Genomic DNA, 27,003 nt, shown 5'->3' with positions numbered 1-27,003 from the left:
AGGTATAGTCAGTTTCACAGAATATATCACCTGGTCTGGAAAGTATTTGGATAAAAATGATTATTTTATTATGTAGTTTTAGATGGTGAATTAAGATATACTAGTTGCGTTCTTCATTTCTTTTCTCCTGTCTGATCTTATTGCCATAAGAAATCTCAGAACTATCATTGTAGCAAATAAATCTGAGAAGTAAGTTGTTGCAGATGGACTGTTATTGAAAATAGCAACATGACAAATTAAATGTCTTGTTGAGGAAGTTAGATTGTGTAATAAAGTGAGTTTCCTGTTCAGACCTGATAGAATTGTGCCTTTCAGCAAACTGAGGTTGGTGATTTCATCCAAAAGATCAAGTTGCAGTGATTTTCATCATGAGTGTTACCCAATCATAGAAAGATAAGCAACAGTTACTCAGCAGATGTTAGTCTTTCTAGAAAGGTTTTTCTCAGTGAATAAGGTAACACTGTAGATATAAGATGTATTTTACTCATGTTTTCAGATTCATACAATTATTTGCAAACATTTTATCTTTTGTTGCCTCTAACAATACTTGTAGTAAATGGAGGCCCATTTCGCTTAGTCTGTGGGTAATTTATGCAACTTTATATGACACAATCACCGCATGTTATAGATTTGAAAACCAAGGATGAAGCCAGTATCATATACATAGCTTGCCAGCAGAATACAAAAGAATAAGGTGACAGCTTGTATGAGGTAGGGAATGCTGATCCTATCACTTCAATGGGCATTATGAAGTATATTTATGAAAATACTTCACATTATTTGCATGGACTATATGAATGATGGGGGTAAGAATAGTTTGAACTTTGAACTCATTGACTGGCACTGCTACAGCTTTATGTTGCTAACTATGATCATTGTAACCTGGAAGAAAGCAAAAAATTATAACCCTCTTCCATTTCTAACTTAGTATCCATGCCTGATTTACTCTCTAGAGATTCTGAGCACCTTCTGGCCAAAACATAGCTCCCCACACGGTCTTCAGGTGCCATATTTTCTTCTTTATCAATTCTACTTTGGAATGACAGTTTGTGGGCAGAAGGCATACAAATTTTCTTTCTAGGACACAGGTGGTGCAGAAAGAGTTGCGGTCCTCATGGTTTTGATTGACTTTTCGCTAAGCAATTGGAGCCTAGTGAATCAGTAGGTAAAGCATGAGAAAAGAGCAGGGAGCCAGTTTCACAGATTTATGAGAAGGTTTGGGTGGCAAAACAAGGTCAAACTGCAGTGGTTTGTTTTCTCTCTGCTATCCCTCCTCCATCAGTTGAAAAGGCTGTTATCATTGCTAGTGTTATGACTGGGCACATCCTTCTCAGGTCAAACATGCTGCAGTCTGCAAAGCCAGCAGTAGATTGCAGTCCTCTGCAGTCCAGCCAGGTCTGCAGAATTTGTGTGGTACTGTACTGTTGTAACTAGACTACAGTACTGAGGGTGTGCCTCTGATGGGACATTTGAGGGTAAATCAATGGATTTTTTTCATGTCATGAGACAAAGTCCTCTAATGTTTTAAGAACATAGACTTATATTGGGCAGGACACAGCTAAGCCTGACCCTCACAGCACCCCTAAGTATGGATTTCCTAAACTGATATGTGTTATGGGTTTCATATGAAATGTCCCATTTGATATTTTTGGTTTGTGTGCATGAAAATATTTAAGGTATAACTAATCAAGTAATACTGCCTTGGGTGAACATTGATTTGCCATTTTAACAACAAACTCCCTTTGTGATTTTTTGCAGCCCCGACAGCCCAACCCTGACTGGCGCTACTCTGCCTCGCTAAGAGCAGGCATGCACAGGTATGTCCTTCCTTCTCCTTCGTTCCTTCCTTCACTTGGGAGAAACTTGAAGTGGGTTCTGTTAGATAAACTGTATCTCCACAGCCCAGAAGCAGCTGTTTAAATTGAGAAGCTTTAAAAACTCTGCCTGGGAATGCAATTATTTTGGTCTTCATGATTATTTCTTGAAACATTGGAAGTAATCAGTGCCAAGTGCTTATTGAGTGCTGGGAAAGGAGAATGCCGTGTGGAACCAGAGGCTGGTTTCTGTAATTTCATCAAAATTCCTGTAAGGATGTGTCATTTTAAAAACTTTTATATCAGCTTAAAAATATTTTAAATTCTCTGTGATAGTTTCCAGTTCTCTATCACTCTCACCCACAGATTTTTCTCTCTCTCTTAAAAATTATAATTAATAATTAATTATAATTATAATTAATTAAGTCAAACCCTTTCAGGTTTGAACACATTATAAATGTATATACATATACTGTTTCTTATTTCTTCTTCTCCTGTCTCACACTGACTATTATACACTGTTAGACACATTAACTGATAGCTATTCTTGTTTATATATTTGCCTTTTCTAGAATCTCCTATCTTCTCCTTCATTTTGCTCTTTTATTGTTACCAATAGCATGAGCCCTTTAGAGATGAGCCATGTTCAGGACATTATTGCATATCTGGAGATGAAATCTAGCTTGTTTTAGATCAACCTAGAGTAATAGCATTACCCAAGACTCAGACTTAATATAGTTTAGTCTTTTCTACTTTGTCTCTTTGACAGTAACTGATTCCCAGAGCTGATGTGTTCATGCCATGGGGCCAAATGAAAGATTCATTATTTGTGACTGTCTTTGGAAACTAGATAGGGAGACTCAAGAAACAAATGATTATATTAGCAAAAGGATTTAACTTTGAAGAAAAAATGAACTCCAGACTTTATGATTCTCAGAATATCTGGGAAATTATTAATTTAGTCTTCATCAAACCTAGGTAATGTCTAAAGAAAAAGCTTATAGAATAGTATGTGTAGAATTAATGAAAATGTAATTTTAGCTCATTAAACATGCATTAGATTAAAATAAATTAATGCCTTCTCAAGCTTACAGATGAACAGAGATCATTATATGGGTGCTATTTCTGAATCAGAAGCAATCGGGGAAGAGCTAAGGGTTGGTAACTGGCTTGAAATGTCATGCTGGAACCAGGGTCATGATTTTAACCCTGTATACAGATGCTGCTATACTAGGCATCGGAGGAATTGTTTGTATGTATTAGACAGGGATTGTTTATCTGGGATGATTGTGGAGCTGCACATTACATAAATCAAGCTCATTTTACAGCATCAGTTTTTACCATTGCGATTGAATTCGTGTTTTGCTTGAAAGGAGCCAAAGCTATGAGGTGCAGCTTTTGAGGAACTATGTTTAAAATAAAATACTGAAGGAATTATCACCTTTTTTGTCCCAATTTGCTCCGGTTTGGGTTTCAGTTAGGGATTTAAGTGTGTAAGAAATGAAATACAACTTGAAACTAAAACATATCTTGCTCACAGTTTAGGGCATTGAACGTGTATCAGAGCTGTGACCTTGCAGAATGCCCCCTCCTCACAGTGCACTTGGCCTGTCTAGCCTCAGGCATCATGCCATCCTCATCTTACTTTTTAAATCTGCTTTGAGCTGCTCTGGTTACAAAAAAGTTACATCTTTATGTCCTTATACTTTTCTGGTAGATCCATGAATTCCCAAATGATATTAATGTTAAAAAATAGAAAGAAAAAAATTTGGGCTAGAAATGAAGAATAAGGGTGCTGAGTCACAATTTAGCCCATGAATTTCTACTCACTGTGTCTGTAGTGAACAAGCAAGGGACAGCTGGATGCATAGATCCCCTTTCCTGTAACAGTTCCACTTCTCATCCATTGTCTCCTGTAACCCCTTCAGTCAATCACTGAGGTCTTAGTCATTTCATTTGAGGATAAACAAATGTCTAATTTAAAAGTGCCCACAACTTTGAAGAATTGTCCCAGCTACTGAGTTGGGATCCTGTTTTCCTTCTTTTTCTAACTGGATATATCTGAAGCCCTGATGTGCACTAGCTGTAGACATACAGAAATTGACACAGTATCCTTCCTGACCTTGTATGATTTGTTTTCTTTCTGCTAGCCTCTATGAGTCTCTCAGGTCATGTCCCAGCAGTGTTTTATGTTGAATTAGTCTCTTTTGGATCTATGGATTGATGTGATTTAATTTCTTTTGTCTTAGAATATGTTGGATAGGTCACTGATGCATAAAACAATACAGAAAAAATAAATAAAACTGAAGTAAGGCTAAGAGTTAATCAGAGCTAGGGCAGGCAATACTTTTGTCACTGTCTGCCCATCTAACTGTTCCTTGCAGTATACCAAATAAAGTTTTTTTTTTCAAAATAAAAACAAAACAATTAAATAGTTGTGCTGGGTTTTGTTGCTCATGCCTCTAGCCCCTACTTCTTAGGAGGCAGATAGAGAAAAATAGCAACTTCAAAGCCAGTTTGGGCAACTTTGTGACACGCTGTCCTTGAAATAAACTAGGAAGGTTTGGGGATGTAACTCAATGATGGAGACCTTGGTAAGCATATATGAGACCTAAGGTTCAATTCTCAGCCATGCATGTGCACCCCCCACTCCCAGGAACGAGTCAGGTAGCCAAACTAATATTACTATCGACAATATTAGTATGTTTAACCTGAGAGAGGGTTGAGAGTTCAGAGAACAAGCTTCCCTCATCAGCACTGAGATGTTAAGATGGCGTTTGTCCTCTTGTGGGTCTTTTGTTAGATTTAGCGGGTACCACAAGGCATTAATGAAAACCAAAACTGTCATAAAGACAGAACTTGTTATTATCATGGTGGCACAGCAGGCAGTAAGTTAGCAACGGTTTTGCAGTTTTACAAGGTGACTGTTCAGCAGTAATGATTGCAATCCAAGCATGAGTAAGGAGTGTTAGCTGCAGCCCTCCCTTCATAATGGGGGCAGTTTCTGAGGGTGAGAGGAGAGTTGGAAAAGCATTTATGGTCTAACTGTTATCTGGGTCTATATGTTTATTTCAGCTCTGTGCACCTGGAGGAGGCTGGCATTCTACGGGCTGGTCCAGGAGGGCCTGATCAGCAGTGGCCAACAGTATCCAGTGCAACACCAGGTAAAGAGTCAGAATCTCACTGTTCCTGTTTGGGTTCTGGAAACTTGTCAAATGACCTGGTTTTGTAAGAGTAGAAATGTTGATGGCTCCTTTTTGAGTCTTTCTTTTCTTCCATAAAGATAGGATCTCTGTATATACGTGACTGTTTTGATTTTATGCTTAGAGATTTTCAAGAGTTGAAAATAGATAACTGAAAATTTATTATACTTATTTTAGTTTTAAAGGCTGAGGAAACAGAGAAGTTCAGCACTGAATTCATGTTCACACAGGTTCTGAGTAGCAGAGACAGGGTTCAAACACAATGTAGCTTGCTCCAAATCCAGGCCTATGTGACATGGCTGCAAAGCATGCTGCTTTGCAAAAATCCACCCAAATTAAAATGAGTGCATGCACAATACAGAACAGATGACATAAGAATGTATATGTGAAAACTTCTCTCTAAAAATAACCAGATGCCTTTCAAATGATTAAACTGAGTAACATGTACAGCTAAGGGCCTAATTTTTGCTGGCAATTCTAAGGACTTTCATTTATTCTAATCAAGTAGCATTTGCTATTTGTGAGTGTTTCATATGTCAACTAAAAGTATGGTTGGTAAAAAATGCACAAGTTGAAGCGATTTATTAGACAGCTAATATTGCCAGATGGTAAGGGGAAGAACATGAAAGACCGCATTGAACCAATCCACAGCCCCAGTTCAGTGAACGAGTGAGAGCAGAGAGTGTTTTCAGAATACTAACTGCTGTAGAATGAGGAAGCACCTAGACAGGTTAGAGCTACTCAAAGCCACACATGAAGTCATGCTTGGTCACCCTCCCTACCTCTAGGATTAGTCTTGCTGTCATGGAGACATTATAAGTTTGATAAGTTAGGAGCTAGCTTTGAATATGTCCTCTCATTAATGACATTGGTCAGTGTAAATTTCCAGCCACACATAAAATGGGAATATTTATGGATTATTTTATTTTTTGGAACCATGTTTGTCCTTCAGATTCAAAAGAATGTTAGGGATATATATTCCTAATGCATAAATATATATGTACATACACATGTGTGTATATATATGCATATATACATATATACATACACATGTATATACACACACATATATATACATATATACACATATGTATATAAACACACATTCAATATATATATACACATACGCATCCATATATATACACATACATTTACATTTATTATTAGCCAGCAAACAGTTGCATCCAAGTTCACTTTTAAATTTTTTCATATTTGAGAGTCTCATATGTGTATATAATGAAATACGATCCTATCTAATCCCCATTTATCCCTTCCAACTTTCCCTATAGTCCCCCTAACTCCATGGCATTTGTTCTGATAGCCCTTTAAGTCCTGTTAGTGCTGCCCATACATGTATCGGTGTGGGGCCATGCACTGGAGACTGGAAAATCTATCAGTTACCCACATCCTCAAGAAAAAAAAATTCCCATCATCTATCCACAGCCAATAGCTTCCTAGAAAGGGGTGGAGTTTGGAGATCATCTTGCCCAACTGTTGATGATCCATTGTTGTGATGGAGATAGATGAAGAATCTCCATTGTTCTCCATCCTTACTGGCTGCTGATACTCATGGCCCTTAAGGAGAGGTCAGAGCTCACACTTTCCAGTTATTCTGTGGTGACCTAACTGTGCTCTTTAAAATGCCTCCACACCAATTACAGGAAGGTAAAAGGGCTCTCCTCTGCCTTCTGCCATGTCCTTTGTACTTTGATGCATTAGAACTCACAGTGTGTTCTTGGTCATTTGAGGAGGAATGGTGTAAAGATTACTATTGTTATGACAAAGTGCCTTAATGCGTTGCAATGGTTGGCATCGGGCATTGATGCACATGTAGTCAGCTTATGCATGTCTTGGGGGGAAATAATTCCATGGCTTGTAATCTACTATCTGGCTTTGACTGATGACATGATGGTTAGAATCCAATAGTTCCCATTTGTAGGTCCAGATATCTATAGAGTTGAGTCTCCCACCACTACCCTCCTGGGCATGGGGAGAGGAGGGTTTATTCATTGCTCCCTGAAGAAAAGGAAAATGCTTCTCCAAACTTGGTTTTCAGTCTCAAACAAAGGCTGCTTTTCACTGACTGTATCACTCCTTGATGTGCTTCATGGTGAAGGTGCAGTTGTTTCTGGAAGGTTTTTTTTTTCTTGTACTTGCGGCCTCTTACACTTGTGTCTCAGCTCTTCCTGTGTCTTACCACTGACCGTCCTTTTATGCCAACACCAGAGTGGCTGTGATCAGGGACATAAAGGAACCTGGGTCTACTTGGAACTGCTTCTTATTCATGTGCGTGCCTCTTGCGGTTGTTTTTCCTTTTAATTCTTCTGCTTTGCTGGCAAGCTCTTCATTTAATGTCACAGTCTGTAGAAGCCTGGGATAAAGAAGCTGTATTCTGAAGGGATTGATGGAAGCAACACAGGTGATGTTTTCTGTAGGATAAACAAGTCAGGCATTAAATTGGGTAAGTCTGATTACTGGCCCCTGTTCTCCAGTCTTGCCTTTTATATAAGCAGACCTGGATCACATGTCTCCTTATTTCCCTCCAGCTTCCCATGAGATTGAGCACAGAGAAAATTAGCTAAACAGTAAATGCACAAAGTACAGTTACAGCCTCTGCAAGGATGGAGGAATGTGTTTTCGAGGCAGGGACATTAAAGGGCCAGGCACTGGTGTTCAACTTTTAATTTTGTCTGGGTGAATGCCCTGAAAAAGTCTTAATAAGTGTTCCCTTGTGGTTAATTCCTAGAGGGAATCCGGAGAGACTCTAAAAAAGATGGGCCCTGCCTGCCAGGGAACTGGTTGGGCTGTGTGCAGTGGGTCAGGCTGCTCTCGACTATTAGTTGTTCAAGGCTCCTCTTTATGTAGTTTATAGACTCTCAAGAGCTACCAGCCATGTGCAAGCTGGATGTGATAGTGCACACATCAGCATAAGAGATGCTATGTGGCAGGGTAGCAGGGTCCCAATGGAGGCCTATCTAACCTACATGGGAGACTCTCTCTGGAAAAAAATTATAAACAAAACAACCATGGTTAAAAAGAAAAGCAGCAATAAAAATATTTTAGGGTGGGAAATCCAACCAAATCTTCAAGGTCTGGGTCTATGGAGTCAACTGACCACAAATCAAAAATATGTGATAAAAATATGTCTGTATCAGACACATATATAGATTTTTTTGTCACTCTTTCATAAACAGTACAAGGTAAAAACCTACATAGCATTTTCATTGTATTAGGCATTACCACTCCTCTACATATGATATAAACTACACAGGATTGTGATATTCCATGCAAACACTACACCATTTTATATGTGATTTGAACATCAACCTATTTGAGTGTCTCTGATGATCCTAGAGTCCATCCTCCATGGATAATAGAGGATAATAACTGTTCTCTCTATTTACCAAGAACCCAGGGAATTCCAAGGCACACAGCTCTGCCAAAGATAACATCATAGCTTGTGAAGCAAGGTCCTGGGGGACCTGGAACTGAACAGTGAAAGATTAATTGGGTGGGATAGGCTCTAAGGCAGTGAGGCTTATTAGCTAGAGAACTCAGGGTACTAAGCAGTGGTTCCCAACGTGCAGCTCCTGGGGTAGGGGACGAATAACATCTAGGGACGTGTTAGAAATGTTCAGACAAGCTCCCCATGGGATCTCAACGCACCCTGAAGTTTAGGAATCCTTCTAGAAGTGAGTTTGTTGACACAGGTCTGTGATCTTCCCTACTTAGGAGCTGCTAGCAGGGGTCTGTAAGTTCAAGGCCACCTGGGCAAGCATCAGGAGATGCTATCCAAAATAAAAAGTGAAAAGAATATAATTTGGTGTTAGAACATTTATGTATCATGTGGGAAGTCCTGGGCTCAATCCCCAGTGCCAAAATCACAAATCAGTAACAGCAAAGATGCATTGGGCTAGAGTAAAGATTTCTGATGTTGCCTAGTATGTTTAGAGGCTAAGAAACTGTGTGAAAGCCATCTGCTTATGATTCTTGTGGGAAGCAAGGGCCTTTCCCAGACCCAAGAGATAATTGCCAACCACTGGAGCTGCAGACCCAGAGCAAGCTTCCTGTGACATTTGCTGTGCCACTCAGTTACTGTATGCTCCTAGGGCCTTTCTATGCTCAGTTTCTTTTTCAGAGAAATGGGTGTAAGAGTTGTGTCTTCCTTATGAAGTCAGTAATTAAATGGCACAGCATTCACATGTTAAAGAGTCCAAATAGATTTAGTGAGAAAACAGCTATTTTTATGATTTCTTTGTATATATGTGTGTGTTTTTATTAAAGATGAATCTATCCTTTCTTTACTTTCAAAATATAGGCCTGAGGTTCTCTGAGTAGTCTCTGTAGGGAGGCTGTGTCACTGAGATTTTAAGTGCTTGTCTCTATATTTCCTTGTAGGATTGCCTTTGTCCTGGTTTGTCACATCTCTTTACTCGGTGGGAAATGTACATGGTTATGTGTCCTAGTTTTATAGGGGGATCCACGGTCTTATTCACTTTATAGATTTTTGCCTTTCTAACCAAGCCAAGTCCCCAAGGAAGACTCAATATAGACTCCATCCCTAATCACTCCTCCCAGAGAAACCACGTCCAGTAAGTTTTTTGGAGTCCATTTAGGAACACTGTCAACATCTTTTATGTCTCATGAGTGACTGCAGCCTCTGGCCCTTTGGGAAGATTTTAGAAAGCATGCTGTTCCACTAACCTGCTCACCCTGGACTTCAGCTGTTGTCATGGCAATGCCAGTCCTGGTGGGTGTGTGCATATCCTTATTAGGAAAAAAAATGAGTTCAGGGATCATGTGAGTAGGGCAGCTCTTCTCTGTGTCCTCCACTGTCACCTTCTGTTTGACAGCCCAGGAAAAGAGCTTTATGTAGTAAGCGATCTCTAGTGGGGCAGAGAAAGCAAACCCTTGGAAGATGCAATTTCATTTCCAGGGAGTGTGAAGCTCATGCTTGTTGGAGTTCTCCATGTAGCCCATGATACACAAAGATTTGCTTGTTCTGGCCTGGTCTGGAGGGAGGTATCAAGGAAATATGGCAAGAAGAATTATCCCAGGAGAAGCCAGGAAGCTTAAGTCTTTGCTGCCTTTGTCTATGTGTCTTTTCTTCATCTCTTCTTGGAGAGACACTCGGCACTTTCCATTTTTATTGACTGTAATAGGTAAAAGGATGGAATTGAGATGTCTTGATGTTCTAATTTTTTTTTTATAATAAGTAGCTTCTGTGATAGTTCTATTCCCCCTGTATTTCCTGTACATTTCCCCTCAAACTAATTTTTCCAGTGTTGGTAGCTCAACAATCAAGGTTGAAATCATGACATATATTATAAGAGTTGTCCTTCTCTGTTGTCCTCAAATGGAGACTCTAAGTCTCATGGAAATTACCCACTGTCACGTACACGCACGTGTGCTTCTTGACATACATTTTGAGGACACTCACAGTAAGGAGAGGTGAACACCAAAAACTGTTCCCCAGGGATAAAGTTTCCTTCCAACCCCACAGATGCAAAGACACAGGCTAATGCTGGGCAAGGAATAGAACCTCATTATAGTGTCTCTGGTTGTCATAGATCCATTTAATATGTTGACTACATTGGAGCAATAGAGTATGGTCCCTGGAGAATTTCCTCCTGACAACTTTGACCATGTTTTCGAAAAATCATATGCTTTAGTCTTCTTTCGTTCACTGGTTATGTGGAGCCAGCTCTAGTAAACACACATTTAATCCCTGCACTGAAGAGGGCTGACAGAGGAGAATTGTCAGGAGTTCAAGGCTAGTCTGGTCTATATACTAAGTTTCAGGCCAGGTTATATAGCAAGACCCAATCTCAAAGCAAAACAAAATAACCAAATGAACTAACCAACAACAACACCACCCCTTGAAATAGGATTTCTGAAATACTAGTCTAGGTTTTGATATGCACTTTTTCTGTTGTTGTTGACTTTTAAAGCCCTTTATCAACAGTCTAAGTCAGGATTCTGCTAGGGAGTTCCCAATGTTGTAAATCATAAGAAAGGGAGAATTCACCAAGTTTTCCACTTGTCTCAGCAGCACAAAGACTAAAGACAGCAGGCCAGTTGTTGTTTGAAAGCTTTGTGAGGAAGGGGAAATGAAGGGTGGAGTCTGTGTTTCCTTTTGTGAGGAAGATCACTAGGATTGTTTAGATTAGGAGTCTGGGAACTCCTATTTGGAAGGCTCTTGAACAACAACAACAAAAAAGTCTACTTCTAACCTGGTTTACAGTAGAATTATTATGACAATTCATAATTATTTTAAGTGTTGTTGCTCCAGAGAGTCTCTTGATCTCACCCACACTGGCAAGCTACAAACTAAAGCCTTCCAAAGTGATACCAAGGGACTTCGATAGCAAAAATTTTTGGAGACAGTCAGCCAAAGGAACTTGAAAAAAAATCATCTTCATAGAAGCAGTCAGCTTTGCAGTTGAGAAGGTCACTGCCTAATCTGGAGAAACATATTCAGGTCAAATGTTGACTGTAGATCAGGGGTCTCTAGGGAAGGCTCATAAGGGTTCCAGGTGCTAAAAGTGAGTGTGTGGGTTGTGGAGGGGACTTATTCTGCCTTGGCACTGGAAGCCTCCTTGCTGTCAGTAAGCAGAGGGTAGGAAGCAGAGATAGATGCTGTTCTACCCTAATTTACCTCCTGAAACCAAGCACTTCCTCAGCCATCTTGTCTACCTTCTAAGGAGAGGCGTAGGTAAAGGATGGGAAGGGCTAGTACTAGAGTTGCTATTACCAAAGGAAATGCAGGAAAAAGGATGTTTGGGTTCCTGTTTAAATTGAGAGTGTGGTAGAAGATATACCTAAGAGGTGTAACCACTGAAATTTGAGGTATGAAGAAGTAGCTTTGGGTAGCCAGATTAGGGTTCACAAGAGAAAAGAAACAATGAGAAGTTTGTTATTACTAGAGTCATACCTCTTACCCACTGTATCCCAAACCCTCAGTCTCTGGATCACATCACATTTTTTTAAAGACTTAAAAGTGAAAAATGAGTGAGTGTTGCTTTGTAGACAAAAGTCTAAACAAGCAAGGTCAGTGTTGATGATTCAAGAAATTTCAACATACTGAGTTCATGTCCAATTTTGTCCAGAGCCGTTGCTTACATGCCATGCAGGCTCAAACTTAGTATTGAAGGATTCCCTAGGTCTTCTGTTTTCCTCTTTTTGTTTTTGTTCTAAACCTACAGTATGGACACTGTGTTGCTTAAGAACATGTGTCCCATTTCTGTTCCCATTATTACCTGGAGTCAGATGGGCCCTAAAGCTACTGAACATGTGAACAACTTAGAATAGATGCTCTCCAACCTGCATGAATAGAGGCTAGATTTCTAGGGGAGAAGATCTCTAGATGTGTAAACAGTGAGGAAGATTCATTTGAGTTCATGAGTTTGCTGATGAGCCATAGAACACAGAATTACCCCCACCACACGCTTTTTGTTTCCAAAGTCTACTAGGAAGGCTATCCCCTGTCTTCTGCCTTCTCCTAGGACTGGAGATAGAACTCCTCCATGGTGCTCGATAGGCAAGTGCTCTGCCAACGAGCTGCATTCCCAGTTCTCTTACTAAGAAAACAAAATGAAACAAACAACAACAAAACTCAACACTAAACCACAAATAACCAGTCCTAGGGAGATTTTCCCAGTGAATGTACTAATAGGAAGGTCTTTGTTGATCAGCTTTTGATATCATTAACTCTTGAACCATTGTCTTTGAACTATAGAAACAGTCTTAGAACAAGAGGAAGATTTAACAGCAATACCTACTATTTATTAAAAACTGTAATAAAAGTATTCCACAGGTATTACACAATAACTGTGTGTGTGTGTGTGTGTGTGTGTGTGTGTGAGGAGCTCAAAGGATATCCTTAGGTGTCATTTGTCAGGTGCTTTCCAGCTTTATTTAGAGACAAGGTCTCTCACTAGTCAGCAAGTTCTAAGGTTCAATGTGCCTCTGCCTCTTCAGTGCAATGCCATGTTTGACTGATTTTTAAAAGCATGGGTCTAGGGAGCAAACTAATGTCTCTGTGCAACATCTCTCTGCTTGTAAGTAAGACAAGTGCTTTATCAACTGAGCTACCGCTTCAGTCCTTACACAACTTTAAGAGAGAAGTACATTGTCATTCCCATGTTTCAGAAAAGGAAGTGGAGGCTTATGAGAAGTGATTTCCTTACATCACGCAGATGATCAAAGTGTTTTGCTGACTTTAGTATTTTCAGTGTCAAGTAAAAGGCTTACGCACATCAATGCTTAAGAAAAATTTATTGAATTCTTTAATGAATACAGAGCTAAAAAGGCATTTCAGCTCATGTCTTTCTGCTGCCAAACCCTATTTATTTACCATGTTATCCCACGTTGCAGGCAGAGGTTTCGTTGTCTGCTCTCTAGGCCAGCTACAATGGCCTGTACTAGTTTCTTGTTACTGCTGTCACAAGTTCACATAAATTTTGTGGCTTCAGATACCACATATTATAATCTTAAAGCATCTCAAAATCTCAAATGGGGCTAAATCACAGTGTGTTCCAGACACTAAAGCAAGTACTCACTTTCCTTCAGTTGCCAATAACATGTTTCATGTTTCCATCTGAGCCCCATACCACGCACCTTCAGTGTACATATTTGCATGAATAGTATATTCACAAGAATTTAGGTATTCTCTAAGAAGTATATTACTTTATCATGTTTCCTATATCTTTGTGGGTCTCCTCTAGCAGAATCATTAGTACCCAATTCTATTACCAGTCTCTCTAAAGTCGTTGAAGCCCATTTTATCCTGTCTCTCAAAATTCTTCCAGACTCTACCCAATGCATAATTCTAAAGCCACTTTTTATATTTTTAGTTATTTGTAAGAGCATCATTCTGCCTTAGGATACAAATTGCACCTCTGTGTCCAAAGATCATAACAACTTAACACAAGATAGATAGTTTAAAACAATATAACTTGATTAGCAGATAGTTTTGAAGATCAGAAGCCCAAAGTGGGCTTCACTGGCTAAAATAATGGAGTTGGAAGGGCTACAATTTTTTTTAGAGGCTCTCTAGCAGGACTCTACAGGCATGGAGGCACATAGGTGTAATTCCAACACTGCAATTCTAACAACTGGGAGGCTTAGGCATGAAGATATGGAGTTCCAGGCCAGGGTGGGTGGTAGAGCATGATCCTGTCTCAAAAGTCATTAAAAGAATGAAAAGACCATCTCTTACACTTTCCAGCTTTTAGAGGCTGCCTGCATTTCTAAGCCTTTGGGCCCTTATTTTGGTTTCAAAGCCAGCAATGTAGCATCTGCAAATCAATTTCTCTCTTTCATTTCTAAGGATGTTGCAAATGCACTGAGCTCACTAGCTAATCCTGTATAATCTATCTCAAGATCTTTAATCATATAGGATTAAGATCACTTTTATCATGCAGTATAACACATTCACAGGTCTTTGAGAAAGGGCACATCATTTTTCCTACGACAGGATCCTTGATGTTCAAGCAGAGATGTAGTACGTGTGTGTGTGTGCGTGTGCGTGTGCGTGTGCGTGTGTGTGCATGCCAATAGTTTAATAAAGGTGAAGGTAAATTAAGATACATATTAGGAACATGACTTTAAATCCTTTTCAAAAGCTACTAATTGTTCTACCTCTAGTTGAGAGTATTAAATGTCTTCTCTCTCCAAATCTTAACAAACGAAGAGCAGATACAAGGCTGGTGTGATGGCTCAGCAGGTGAAGGGCCTACCATGCAAGCCTGGCAAACTAAGTTTGAGTCCTGGAACCCACAATGGAAGTAGAAGGAGAGGATTAACTACATGGAGTTGTTCTTTGATTTCCACATGCTTACCTGGAGCATGCACTACCCCCATATCATACAACACAATAATGTAAAAAACAAATGCAAGGAGCTTAATGATCAAAGTTAGTTTTGTTATTGGCAAAGATAGTCTGTAGAATACTATCAGGGTCTCCAATTTCCAAAATGAATGGGATGAAAATAAATAGGTATCCAGTTCCCTTGGTGGGAAGGGAGAGCTGTCCTGGTTGTTTGATTACTCAGTACAAGTTGGGGAGAATAGAGAAAGAGAATTTAGCTAAGGTATATTATGAATACAGTGGCTGCCGATACTTGGCACAGTCCATTTAAAATCAGGTTTTCCATACCTGCTTCCCCCAATAGAATAAACAGTTATTTCCTAGGAACAGTAAGCAGAGGAATAGAGTTAAAAGTCTCTTTCTTCCTAGCTCTTTCCAGAGTACATCACCCAAAGGATGGAAGAGTCCATCTGGTGAGGATTCTCCTATCTCTGGACAAAAGTGGAAATGTGGACAAAAAGGAAATAGTTTCCACTACATTACCGTGTTGAAGTCTAATGCTGACTGATGTGCATCTGGCTTAAGAACCTTGTTCTAAGGGTTGGGAGAGGCAGAAGACATGCCCCGAATCACCCAAAGGCTCTTCTGGAAGAGTAATCATGGGGTGTAGTAGCTGCTAAAAGTGATGTCCATGAAGTGCCAGGGAACATTGTGTGTGGTCTGTCTTGTCAGCCTCTAGCATCTGTGCTAAGGAGAAAGGAAGGAAATGTACAATCAGGACTTACTTGAAGAATAACAGAGAAGAATTAAGAACCTGATCTCTCTGTCTCTGTCTCTGTCTCTGTCTCTGTCTCTGTCTCTGTCTCTCTCTCTCTCTCTCTCTCTCTCTCTCTCTCTCTCTCTCTCTCTCTCTCTGTGTGTGTGTCTGGGAGCTTGAGGGTGGAAAGTGCTTTAGCCACCATTCCTTACCTTTCCAGGTTTTCCTCAAAGTAGTTTTTTTTACATTAGAGACAGGAGTGGGGTAACTGGGGCCTAATTCTCTGGGTTCATATGTATCATGGGGTTTGTTTGTTTCTTAGGTGTATCTTGCACAAGAACCTAAGTTGACACCAGTTTCTTCTTAGGATGGAATTGACAAGGCACTTGCAAAGCCTCTCTGAGGGCAGATGACCCCTCCCACTGCTGATGGTGATAAGGCCTTGGGGCCCTTACAGAGCCTTCTCAGGAGCAGCATCCTTGTGTGTTCTGAGTGGCACTGAGATGTCAGTCCAATGCTGTCCTTGAGGTCTGCTGTTGTGGGACTGTTCATTCAGTGGTCCTTGTCACTTCAATTTCTTTATGTTAGACCAAGAATAAGTTGATTCCACATAATTGCCTCTGGGAAATTTCTTTTGGGAGGATGGCTCTTTTGGTGTGTTATCCTAGAATCCAGGGATTTAGAGGTGTACATTAGCTTCTGTGATCTTTTTCACTCAGGGTCACAACCTTGCCTCCAGGATATTAGCTTCTAAGTGGCTGTTTGAAAGGCACTAGGAAGTTACTTACACCAGCTGAGGCCCAGCCAGGTTGCTACAATTCCATCACCGGCCATCAGCATCAAATTTTCTTCTTAAAAATTCTCATTTATTCTCGTTTCTCTTTCTTGCCTCCACTGCCCTGGCACAGATAAAGACATGAAATTCTTGCCAGAGGTGCTTTCATTGGCTTGGTTTCAATACTGAGTTTGGTAGGAACCTTGTATATAGTACCAACTATTTATTAAGCTCTCTTATCAGACCAGGTTCTAATTCAGCTGATATGATTAAAATATTTAATGTGTAATATTTAATACTTACATGTGTAACAATAAATAATAATAGTAATAATACATTGGAGAACAGAAATGTGAAAAGATAGAAAGATGACAGTGTCATGTGATAAAAACAGCTCTGTCATGCGTCATGCACGGACAGGACCGATTGGAGGGGGCAGTCCAAAATGTGTGAGTCTGTTGTACTCAGTACAAACTTTATGTCAGTCAGCTGAGTTGGTCCATCTTTTCTGAGATGATTCCCCCAAATTATTTTTACAAGGCACAAACCTTCTCTCTAAAGCCATGAGTGATGGATGTTTGGAGCCTACAAGATAGAATTGAGAATCTAAAGACGGTGTCTGGTGTTACTTGGCATTTACTATGATAATATAGCAGAATGGAAAGTATGAGAGAGGCAGAAAATCTCAGGCAAAGGAAGCAATACATGAAAAAAATAAAGGGAAGTAAGTAATCTTGGTGACTGCGAGGCATGCCCTTGGTGGACAGGGTAGGAAAGTGAAAAGGAAATCAAAACAGGAAGGCAAACTAAGCCAGATTATATAGGGCCTTAAATACTCTGATAAAAACAACAAAAAGCAAAACAAACAAAAAAATGACAAGATAAAACTGGTAGTTTAATTATTTGGCAGTGGAGCCCCTGGGTTTGTTTTTAGAAAATGATTTGAAGCTCTCTTAGTTCCACCAGAGCTTCAGAGATCAGCCTGCGAAGTGTCAAAATGAGTTAGTAAGCTAAAAGAAAAGCCTTTTTCCTCTCCCAAACAAAGTTTGGGAACTAAAGGGGAGGCAAATTAACATTACCTCCACCTCCAGTCTCCCACAGTCATACATAGGACTGGACTGAGAATGTTCTCAGTCAATTGAGAGGAACCTGAGAAGGTGTATATCATGAAGGCAAGCATGTTTAAAACTGACTTTGTATTACCACCATTTAGTAAACCTCATAGTGCCAAAGTCTCTTTTGTGTCATCAAATTGTACAATAATATGTAAAACAAGGGACACTAGACGAGACACAAAGAGTGCTCTGGATGGTTTTGTGTCAATCACCAAAAAACAAATGAACAAACAAAACAAAAACAAAACAAAATGAAAATTTAAAAAAAAAAATTTAAAAATGCTACCAGCAATTATTTTCATTCGATTTAAAATACCACAGTGCCTGGCACATGGTAAATAGGCTTTGAAACATTTTTACCAGATTAAATGGCTGTGAGTGAAGTGTGTAGGTCAAGGTGGTGATGGCGGTGAAGGTCTTCCGTGCTCCTGTCATCTAGCTACTGGTGTTCTGACAGTCTCCATTTTATGTCCTCAGTGCAGACATCACTACTTGTCTAGAAATGGTTGCCCGAGGCTGAGAAGTGACACAGCAACCCAGAGCCTGGGACAGCTGCCAGATTCTGAGAAGCACAGATTGCGATGTGAGGGGGAGGGTAGAGAAGAAAAGTTTCAAAGAGCAACCAAAGGCACAGGATGCTTCACTGGCAGCAGGGAGATGATTGTGCCCCACACACTTTGGGATTGGGCAGCCAGCGGCAACATTGGACTGTCACTGGGCTGGAGGAGGATACTAGCCAGCCGTGATCTCTAGGTCTAGCCAGGCTAGGCTGGTTTCACAAGTCCCCACACTTAGAAAGACATCACTGTTAGGTCCCAAAGAAACCTGGGAGAAACAGCTGTGTTGTCTATTAGCATACCAAAACCAGTGCCTGGCTTCTAGGCTCACCTGTGGCTCCACCCTGTGCTTCTCATGAGGCTTTCTCCTCCCCTCCCCCAGCTTCTGATTTCTGTATAACCATACCACTTAGGCCTTGAGCTTCTCTCTCTCTCTCTCTCTCTCTTCTACTCTCTCTCCTTTCACATCTGGATTCTTCCAGGTGACTCTGGCAGTACTCTCTCTTATATCTACACTAAAATCCTTCTCCTTGAGGCTCTTAATTTCTTAACGACCCCTCTCCCACCTTCATGAGGCACTCAGAGGTACAAAATAGGTCCTTGTTATTAAAGAAATGAAATTTTGAAAATCAAATTTCTGCTGAATTAAAACAATGAGCAAAGCCTCATCACTACCAGCCCAGTAACAAGTACTATCAGTCCTGTGGTGCTCATCTCCCAGGATGCTCAGAAAAACTTTAAAGATAAAATACAATTATATCACTGATGTATATTAAACTGTATGGTACTCTTTGCATAAAAATGCCTTTCTCTCAACCATTCCCCTTCAGTGAAGCAGCCAATGCTAGCAATTTTGTGCATACCCTCTAAGTAGTTTTCAATTAATACATTTTATTTACTTACTTAATACAGGATCTCTTTATGTAGCAAGGCTAACTAACCAAGGACTACTTGCTACGTAGCCCAGGGTGGACTTTAAACCTCAATCCTGCTGTCTTTTGCCTCCTGAGTGCAGGGAAGACACGTGTGTAGCACTAGCTTCAGCTAACAAGTCCATATTTTAGAGCAGAGCACAGCAAAATAGAGCAGGAAGTATGGTGCCCCCTCTCACATGCACGATTGTCCTTCATTATGGTACTCTGCTCCAGAGAGGTAGACTGGCTACTAAGGATAAACCTAGACTGATTAATCCTTATCACCCAGTCTGTAGTTTACATTAGAGGTCACCCTATCAAACCTTCAAAAGATTTATTTAGATCTATAATATGTACACTTTTATAAATCAAAGTGGGATTTGTTGTGCATGCTAGTGTACAACTCATGTGTGGCTTTTTACAATACATTTTTTTTTTTATGTTTGTGGGTTTCACAAAAACATAAGTTAGTACAAAGAGACCTACTTCTTTATTTTATTTTATGTACATGGATGTTTTGCCCACATGTATGTCTGTGTGAGGGTGTCAGATCTTCTCGAACTGAAATTACACAGATAGTTGTGAACTGCCAGGTGGCATGGGTGAGCTGCCATGTGGGTGCTGGGAATTAAACCAAGGTCCTTTGGGATAGCAGTCAGTGCTCTTAATCACTGAGCCATCTCTCCAGTACCCTGATCTACTTAGTTCTTTAAGGCAGCTAGTACTAAGTGGTAGGCCTATAATTCAATTTATTTTTACCCAGTTTCCTTCTTTAGTATCTTCATTTTTAAACAATGCAATATATGTATTCTTATACATATGTCTTATATATTTTCAGTAATATCCATGTATGGTGTATTTCTAGGAGTAGAATTGGGAGGTCATAGGGTATAAAAATAGCAACTATACAGTATTGCTATCATTAAGATACATTGAGAATCCTGGAGCAGAGAGAGGAGAGATTTTACTTGTAAATGACAAACTATTTCACTTCCTTTAGGAAGGTGAGCACTATCTTTATGCCAGTTACTCTACCATAAAACTCAAATGCACACCTATTTCTTTCACTATTTAAGAATAGGACACCTGTCAGTATTCACCTTCCTAACTCATATTCATATTCTTATCGTCTGCTATAATGACCACTTTGTTGTAAGTAAATACATTTAGTGGCATGAGTAATAAAGCTTCTGAGAAGAAGGTATTTTATCTGCATTACAGATGGAAACCATCAAAGCAATGTTATAAAAATAATATAGAAGAAATGAGAAGAAAGAATAGTGGCACCGATATTTGAACCCAAGGCTTTGGCTGTCCTAGAATTTGTTCTGTAGACCAGGCTGGCCTGGAACTAGCAGAGATCCGACTTCCTCTGCCTCCCAAGTGCTGGATTAAAGGCATGTGTCACTACTGTCCAGTATCCCATGGCTACTGATACCTAATCTAGGAGTGCTTTCTACCAAGTCTAACTACACAATCACTCCTAGAGGCCCTGAAAAATCATTGTCTCTCTCCCAGCCACTTCTAAACTGGAAAGGTCTGACCCTCTGGGATGAGGGTACCTGGAAAAGAGATTTCCTGAAAGTACTGCCCACAGAAATAAGTTAACAGCAGTGTTATGTACTAATGATAATTCTTCTTTATTGCCGTGTCTCCTTATGCCAGGCATTATTCTCTGTTATTTACGAGCCCTGTCGCTTTTAATGCTCACAATCCCATTAGGTGGATTTTGTCATCTTTATTTTGCATACGAAAAAAGTAGGTACTGAGAGAATCAAGTGACTGCTAGCTCAAGGTTTTACAGCAGGTGAGTAGTGAGGATGAGATCCTTATTCAAATCTGTGACCTGCTCCTGAAGAATCTGAATTCTAAGCATTGTTCCTTAAAGTGTAATAGTCAGCTGCCATGGAGGAGTGTGGAATAATTTTTTGAGAAGAAATGTTATAAAGGGAAAGTCCTTTTTCTATGTCCTGGAGAATCTAAGCAGGCAGGAAATAAAATAGAAAACAGGCAGCTTGAGCCCTGGCTGGTTGTGGAAGACAGTGGAAGAAGTTTGATTTGATTTTTCAAGCTAGGAAGGTGGGAAGGTATGAGACCAGCCATTCCAGTGTCTGAATCAGGATTTGGAGCACGTGATGCCTTTATACTGTTAACCTAGAAATGGCAGAGTTATTTTGGGCACAAAGCAAGAGCTGTGGCTTTAAAAATATGCCAACTGTATTTCTCTCTTCCGCTCCAAGATTACTGAAAATTAGCCCAGCTGTGGCCCAAGGCACCAAACAGTCAGAGAATCTTTTCCCAGATCAGCTCATCCCACCCAAAGAGAGTGAAACACCAGGAGTGTCATTTCTGGTGACCCCTGGGGATCAGCCTTTTACTTGCCCAGTCTGATTCCCGATCAGAGATCCAAAAGCTATACCCTTACACACACACACACACACACACACACACACACACACACACACACCACACTGCCAGGCTTCCCAAGGCGTGTGTGTGTGTGTGTGTGTGTGTGTGTGTTCAAAGGAGAAACCATTGTCCTACTGAGCCAAAGGGGCACAGAGAGAATGATTTTTCAGCTTCATTACCAAATCCCTGCGTGATTTAGAGCAAATCAACTTGCTGTAATTTAAGCCTTCAGATGTTTATCTGAAAAATAAAACATTATTTAAATCCATATTTAAATAAATTTAATTAATTATAATAACTTAAAATTAGTCAAACAAATACACATATGCAAAATGCACAAATTAAACTGCCTGGCTCATGGTAAGAATTTAATAGTCCTTTTAAAAAAATGAGTGAATCTTCTGTTTCTATCTTACTAGCAAGTAAGAGTTAATGGGGTTTTTACTTTGTGCCAGGCAGGTGCTCTTTAAGAATTACATTTAATCTCGTAACAACTGCTATTATTACCCATTTTACAAATGAAAGCAGAGAACGGAAGATGATAAAAGATATCTGGAACATCGTAATTTACACCATGTAGCTAGGCATCCTGCTCGGGAAATATATGCTAGCATTTGTTTTTATGGGAATTCTTTCTGTGTCTACTCTTAAGAATCAAGAAGCAGCAGAAAAATGAAGGAGGTGGTTGGATGGTCCCCAGGTGGTTGTAGCTTTTCTTTTGTCTTTCTGATCCAGGAAAGGATTCAGATTTCAGACTCGGATTCTTCCCGCGTTTTGTGAACGTGGTGTAGGTTTGTGCAATTGATTTGCAGCTAAGGGGCAGTGCTTCTCCAGTCGTCAGTTCACAAACTCAAACTTTCAAGGAAAGATAGGTGGGCGGGAGGAGGGGATGTTTTCCACCTATAACCTGTTTTCTTTGTTGTTGTTGTTGTTGTTTTTTCCAGCAGTTTGAGTGTAGATTTTTGTTTTGTTTTTCCCTTTAGTCAGAACGAGCATGTAGACAATTCTAAACTCATGCTAAATTCTGAAAACAGGACTGGGGCAAGAGGCTGTTGCTCAAAACTAGAAGACACAAAGGAAATCAGGGCCGCCTGAAAGAATGCAGTGACTCTGCCTGTGGCGCGGGTGGCAGAAACAGCAAGGGAGAGGGAGAGGAGGAGTGGCACTGAGCACCAAGCCTCTGAATATTCACATGCAAACCCCAGACAGAACCTTTGGTGACTAGACTCTTCCCTTAGCAGCGGGATCGGGCGGCAGCAGCAGCCCACCCCGGAGCAGGAACAGTCCGGGGGGGGGAGCTGGCTGGCTGGGCCGGAAGCGCCTGTAATCATTTAATAGCCTTTGCTGGGTGCACTGACAGATCAGAGTGGGCGGTAGGCAGGCTCCGAAGTGCTGTCTGGCAAGATAGTCCTCGGCTTTAATCACAGTGATGGCTTTTCTGGAAGCTCTTTATTAACCTCGGCACTGAATCCCAGAGATGGAAACAAAGGGATGAATGGGGAGAAGGGGGAGGGCCTGAAACCTGGAGGCTGAGCTGTGATTTTCCTGACTCACCCTCACATTCGCACTCCCTCCCCCACCTCCGTTCCTTTCAGCAGATTCTAGCTCAGAGGCCCCTGCCTGCCTCTCAGCCTCTCCAAGATGGCAACAAAACAGATAGTCATATTTTATGTTATCAAATGACCTTGATACACAGTTCAGAATGTGCCTCTGCTTAGATCCTAGTGCCGGGCCACACCGGTTAGTAATCATGTGTCCAAAATTGGTCCTTAGGCCCCCTCATCTACAAAGCAGATACACGTGTTAGCAATATCTATTTCTTCTAGTTCTCGTTGTCCCTCTTTTATTTCTTGCAGGTCAGCATGGGGCGTTGGGGAAACATTTACAGCTTAGCAACATCTAAAGAACCTCCCCTGGCTTCTGAGTTCCCAGTCATTCTTAGTCCCTGAAGAACGCCATGAACTCATGCAGCTAGACTTAGCATGAAAGAGGAGAGAGAGGAATTTGCCCAGAGACCCCTGGACAGTGCCCAAGTGTATTACAGGATTACATGAAGTTGCCAGCTAGCTATCACGGAAAGCAGTTTTGTTTTGTTTTGTTTTTTTAATAAAAAGGGAAGATTTGTACTTTTGAAAAATGCATGCTGTTCTCATTTTTAAGTTGGCCAGGACCAGAAAGAAAGAAAGAAAGAAAGAAAGAAAGAAAGAAAGAAAGAAAGAAAGAAAGAAAGAAAGAAAGAGCAAGCAAGCCAAACTATTTTTTTTTTGTAATTGTGATCTTACTTTACTAAAACTTCTAAATCTTGAGTTGTCATTTGAATATATGGAATGACTCTTCCCAAGGATCCAAACTCCTGTGGGCTTGATACTTTTTATATCCTCTTTCTAGGATCTTAGAAGCGCACCTGTTTGGATTTGGGGGTACTGGAGATTGAACTCAGGGCCTTCTGCATTTTAAGCAAGAGGACTATTATGCGTCTGTATTCCCAACCCCTTTGCTAACTTAAAAACTGTAGGCAAGGTCTCATTAAGTGGCCCAGGCTGACTTTGAACTCCAGCTCTTTGGATCTTGATTGACTGTGTCTTTGTCTCTGGGAGTAATGGGCAGGGCCTTGTGAGAACTGTAAGGAGGAGAAGAGGTGTCTCTAAAAGAAGAGAGATTTCCTTGGTGTACCATTTGCTTTGGCTGGCTTGCAGGTGGAGTTTGTTGTATCTCCTGTTACCGTGTCCAAAAGGAATTATATCCTTGGAACTGATGGAAAGGTACAACATTTAACAGGCAGAGCTAGCCAAGGATCTTCAGTCCCCTTGGTCAAAAAGAAATCTGAGTAGGAGGTCAGTAATGGCTGTCTCATCAGATCCTTAAGCTGAGCTTTCACTTCAGTGAGTCACAATGCAGATGCTGCTGGGGCCCTCGGATGTGTTTGCTTTAAAAGAGGAGACCAGAATAGGTTATGCAGCACAGTGCCTGGGGAGTACTGGAGAACCCATACCTCTTCCTGCTCCACATAATCTGAACATGTGGACAATGTACCTGAATAGCTCTCTGGCTGCCTCTTCAGAGTTTAGGCTGAGTCAGTTAAAAACCAAGACAGCCAGCAAAGGATAAAGAAGCTTCCTGAAATATAAAAGAGGTCAATTAGCTCCTGGCGGGTGGGCTGGCTGCAAGGCTTCCCTAGGCCAATACACATGGCCACTAATGTCCTCCACAGAATGAAGCCATCTCTGGGCTCTGGATCTCTGGGTGACTGCAAGAGAGGCCTCATGTAGAGTCCTGACTATGGCCACAAAATGTTCTCTTCTGGGCTTTTGTAAGGACAACTAAACTCTAGTGGTACTGAACCCTAGTTCTGGACACCAAACCCGAGGCTTTTAAACAGTTTTAAAAAATTTCTCAGGGCTCAGGCTATAGCCCAGTGGCAGATTGTTTAAGTAGCTTGTGGAAGGTTTAATCCCCAGGTACATTTTTTTTTTTTAATTTTTATTTTTAAAGGCATAGTGACACAGGCCTCTCTAATCCCAGCTATTGTGGAAACTCAGGCAGGAATGTAGATTCAAGGACAGCTTAGGCTATAGTAGTTTGAGGCTCAGTTTAGCAAGACCTTGTCTTCAACTAAAATAGATAGATGATAGACAGACAGACTGACAGACAAGATAGATTGAGACAGGTGGTGTGCCTCAGTAGCAGACCACTTGCTTAGCATGTGAAAGGCCTTGAGTTTCAAACAAAAATGGAGACTCCCCTACCCCCTTTTCTCTAGGTCTTTCAGAGTCAGAGCCTGTGTTGATAAGGTAGATTCTGGCTGAGATAAGCTGAAGATTGGATTATTTTATAGGAAAGAAATTAGTTTTAGCCTCAGAGCTGGGGTAAGCCTCTCTTGCCCTATCCCTGGATAGTTAGTGCTGTCGCATTAACTCTGCCAAGGGAATTGTTCTATGAGAAAAGGAGTTTAGGGAAGAAGGACGCTCCCTATTTGCCTTCTTCCCTGCTTGCTGTTAACTCGCACTTTAACTCTCTTAGTTCCAAGCACTGTGGTGTGTGTGTGGTGTGTGATGTGTGTGTGTGTGGTGTGTGTGGTGTGTGTGTGGTGTGTGTGTATATTTATATTCATATGAGATACCAATTTTGGAGCTTACATTGTGCTGAAGCATCAGGATTGCCACTTTGTATGCATTACCTCATTTCCTACTTGGACTTCAAAAGCATCATCAGTATAAACTTGTTTGGTCTACCGGAGTTGGTACCACTTCTGCCTTCCATGATAACCCTTTCATCCGTTCACCTAACAAGTATTTATATACATGAATGGGCCAGGAGTTATACTAGGCACTGGTTATATTGGTGAACACATCTATGTCTATATATCTTACCTTTATAAACCTTGCAGAAGTAGATTTTACTGGGTGAAGGGGGTACTGCTGGGTCTGAATGGTTATAGAATACTTCTCTGAAGAGGCATTTAATCACACACTAGAACGGTGGAGTTCCTAATAAGAATGGAGGGATGGGCCGGAGAGATAGATCAGTGGCTAAGAACAGCAGCTGAGAGGATCAGTGTTCAGTTCCCAGCAGGTAGCTCACTCATAACCATCTCTAACTCTGGTTCCAGGGGATTTGACAACCTCTTTTGGCTTCCTCTAGCACCACACACGTGTATTATACACAGATATACATGCAGGCAAAACATGCATACACATAAAAATATTTTTTAAATGGAATTTTTAAAGAATGAAAGGGAGATCACTTGAGATGGTTCTGGTTTCTCTTCTGAAGTCACTGTTATACTTTTGAATCTCGGAGAAGAATCTTGGAGAAGCTTTGCCCTGAAAACATCTTATTTTCCAAAGGCTTAGTGCAAACTTTTATGCTTTCAGGATCTGCTTAACATTTTCAAGATCTTGAGGCAAAACAGCCCTGTGGATGGAGAATAAAGACACCATATTACAGGTTATTTACAGTTCTTATAAACCATATTAAATGAGTCTTTTCCTGTCCAGGCAGTAGACAATTTTTGAATAATTTTAAATGAGAGAGTGAGCTCATCTGATTTCTATTTTAAAGAATTTTACTTCCACTTTTAAAACTGGAGGACTTCAAAGAATAAGGATAATTTGGCTACAATGTGGGGGATTAGAGAGGAGCCAAAAGGAAGCCGGAAGCGGAAGGGGGAAGCTGTTGCTTTGGTTTATATAAGAGATTATGATGTCCTGAAAATAAGGAACATGGGGAGAAAACAGAGTAGGATTTACTTAGGAGGTATCAGTAGTACATCTTGGCAATGCATTGAGAGTAGACAATAAAGAAAAACAAAGTCTAGCTCTGCACATCCTGGCTTGAACAACAGGGTCAATGAGATCTTGCATGCTGAGACTGGAAAGATTTACACAGGTATAAAGGGAGGAATCAAAAGCTTGATTTCAGATTTTTTTTTCCAGTTTGCAATTTCTTGAAATCTGTAAGTAGAGACATTAAAGAGGCAGTTGGGTATGGGAGACTGAAGCACAGAGGGACAGGAACTTTAGGTAAAAATCTGTATCTCTCTCATTAGTATATTTATTTATACATTTATTTTTACTTGAGATAGTTCAAGGCTGTCCTTGAACTTGTTACATAGTCCAGGCTGTCTTTGAACTTTTAGATCCTTCTGC

At 40.5% G+C, this 27,003-nt stretch overlaps 1 protein-coding gene across 15 annotated transcripts in view; it reads left to right on the top strand.

The window, feature by feature from the left end:
* Positions 1-27,003, top strand: part of LOC117719719 (protocadherin alpha-7) — a 222,463-nt gene that overhangs the window by 190,967 nt on the left and 4,493 nt on the right. For all 15 annotated transcript variants that reach the window (XM_034517937.2, XM_034517938.2, XM_076912776.1 and 12 more), the window contains exons 2-3: positions 1,759-1,817; positions 4,890-4,978. In XM_034517937.2, coding sequence (XP_034373828.1) covers positions 1,759-1,817; positions 4,890-4,978 — 148 coding nt within the window. The remainder of the gene's footprint in view (positions 1-1,758; positions 1,818-4,889; positions 4,979-27,003) is intronic.

This window comes from Arvicanthis niloticus, chromosome 14 (genome assembly GCF_011762505.2).
Source record: "Arvicanthis niloticus isolate mArvNil1 chromosome 14, mArvNil1.pat.X, whole genome shotgun sequence".
In the NCBI taxonomy this organism is placed as follows: domain Eukaryota; kingdom Metazoa; phylum Chordata; class Mammalia; order Rodentia; family Muridae; genus Arvicanthis; species Arvicanthis niloticus.
The sequence above is the reverse complement of the archived record's forward strand: the minus strand, read 5'-3'. Positions and strand labels throughout refer to the sequence as shown.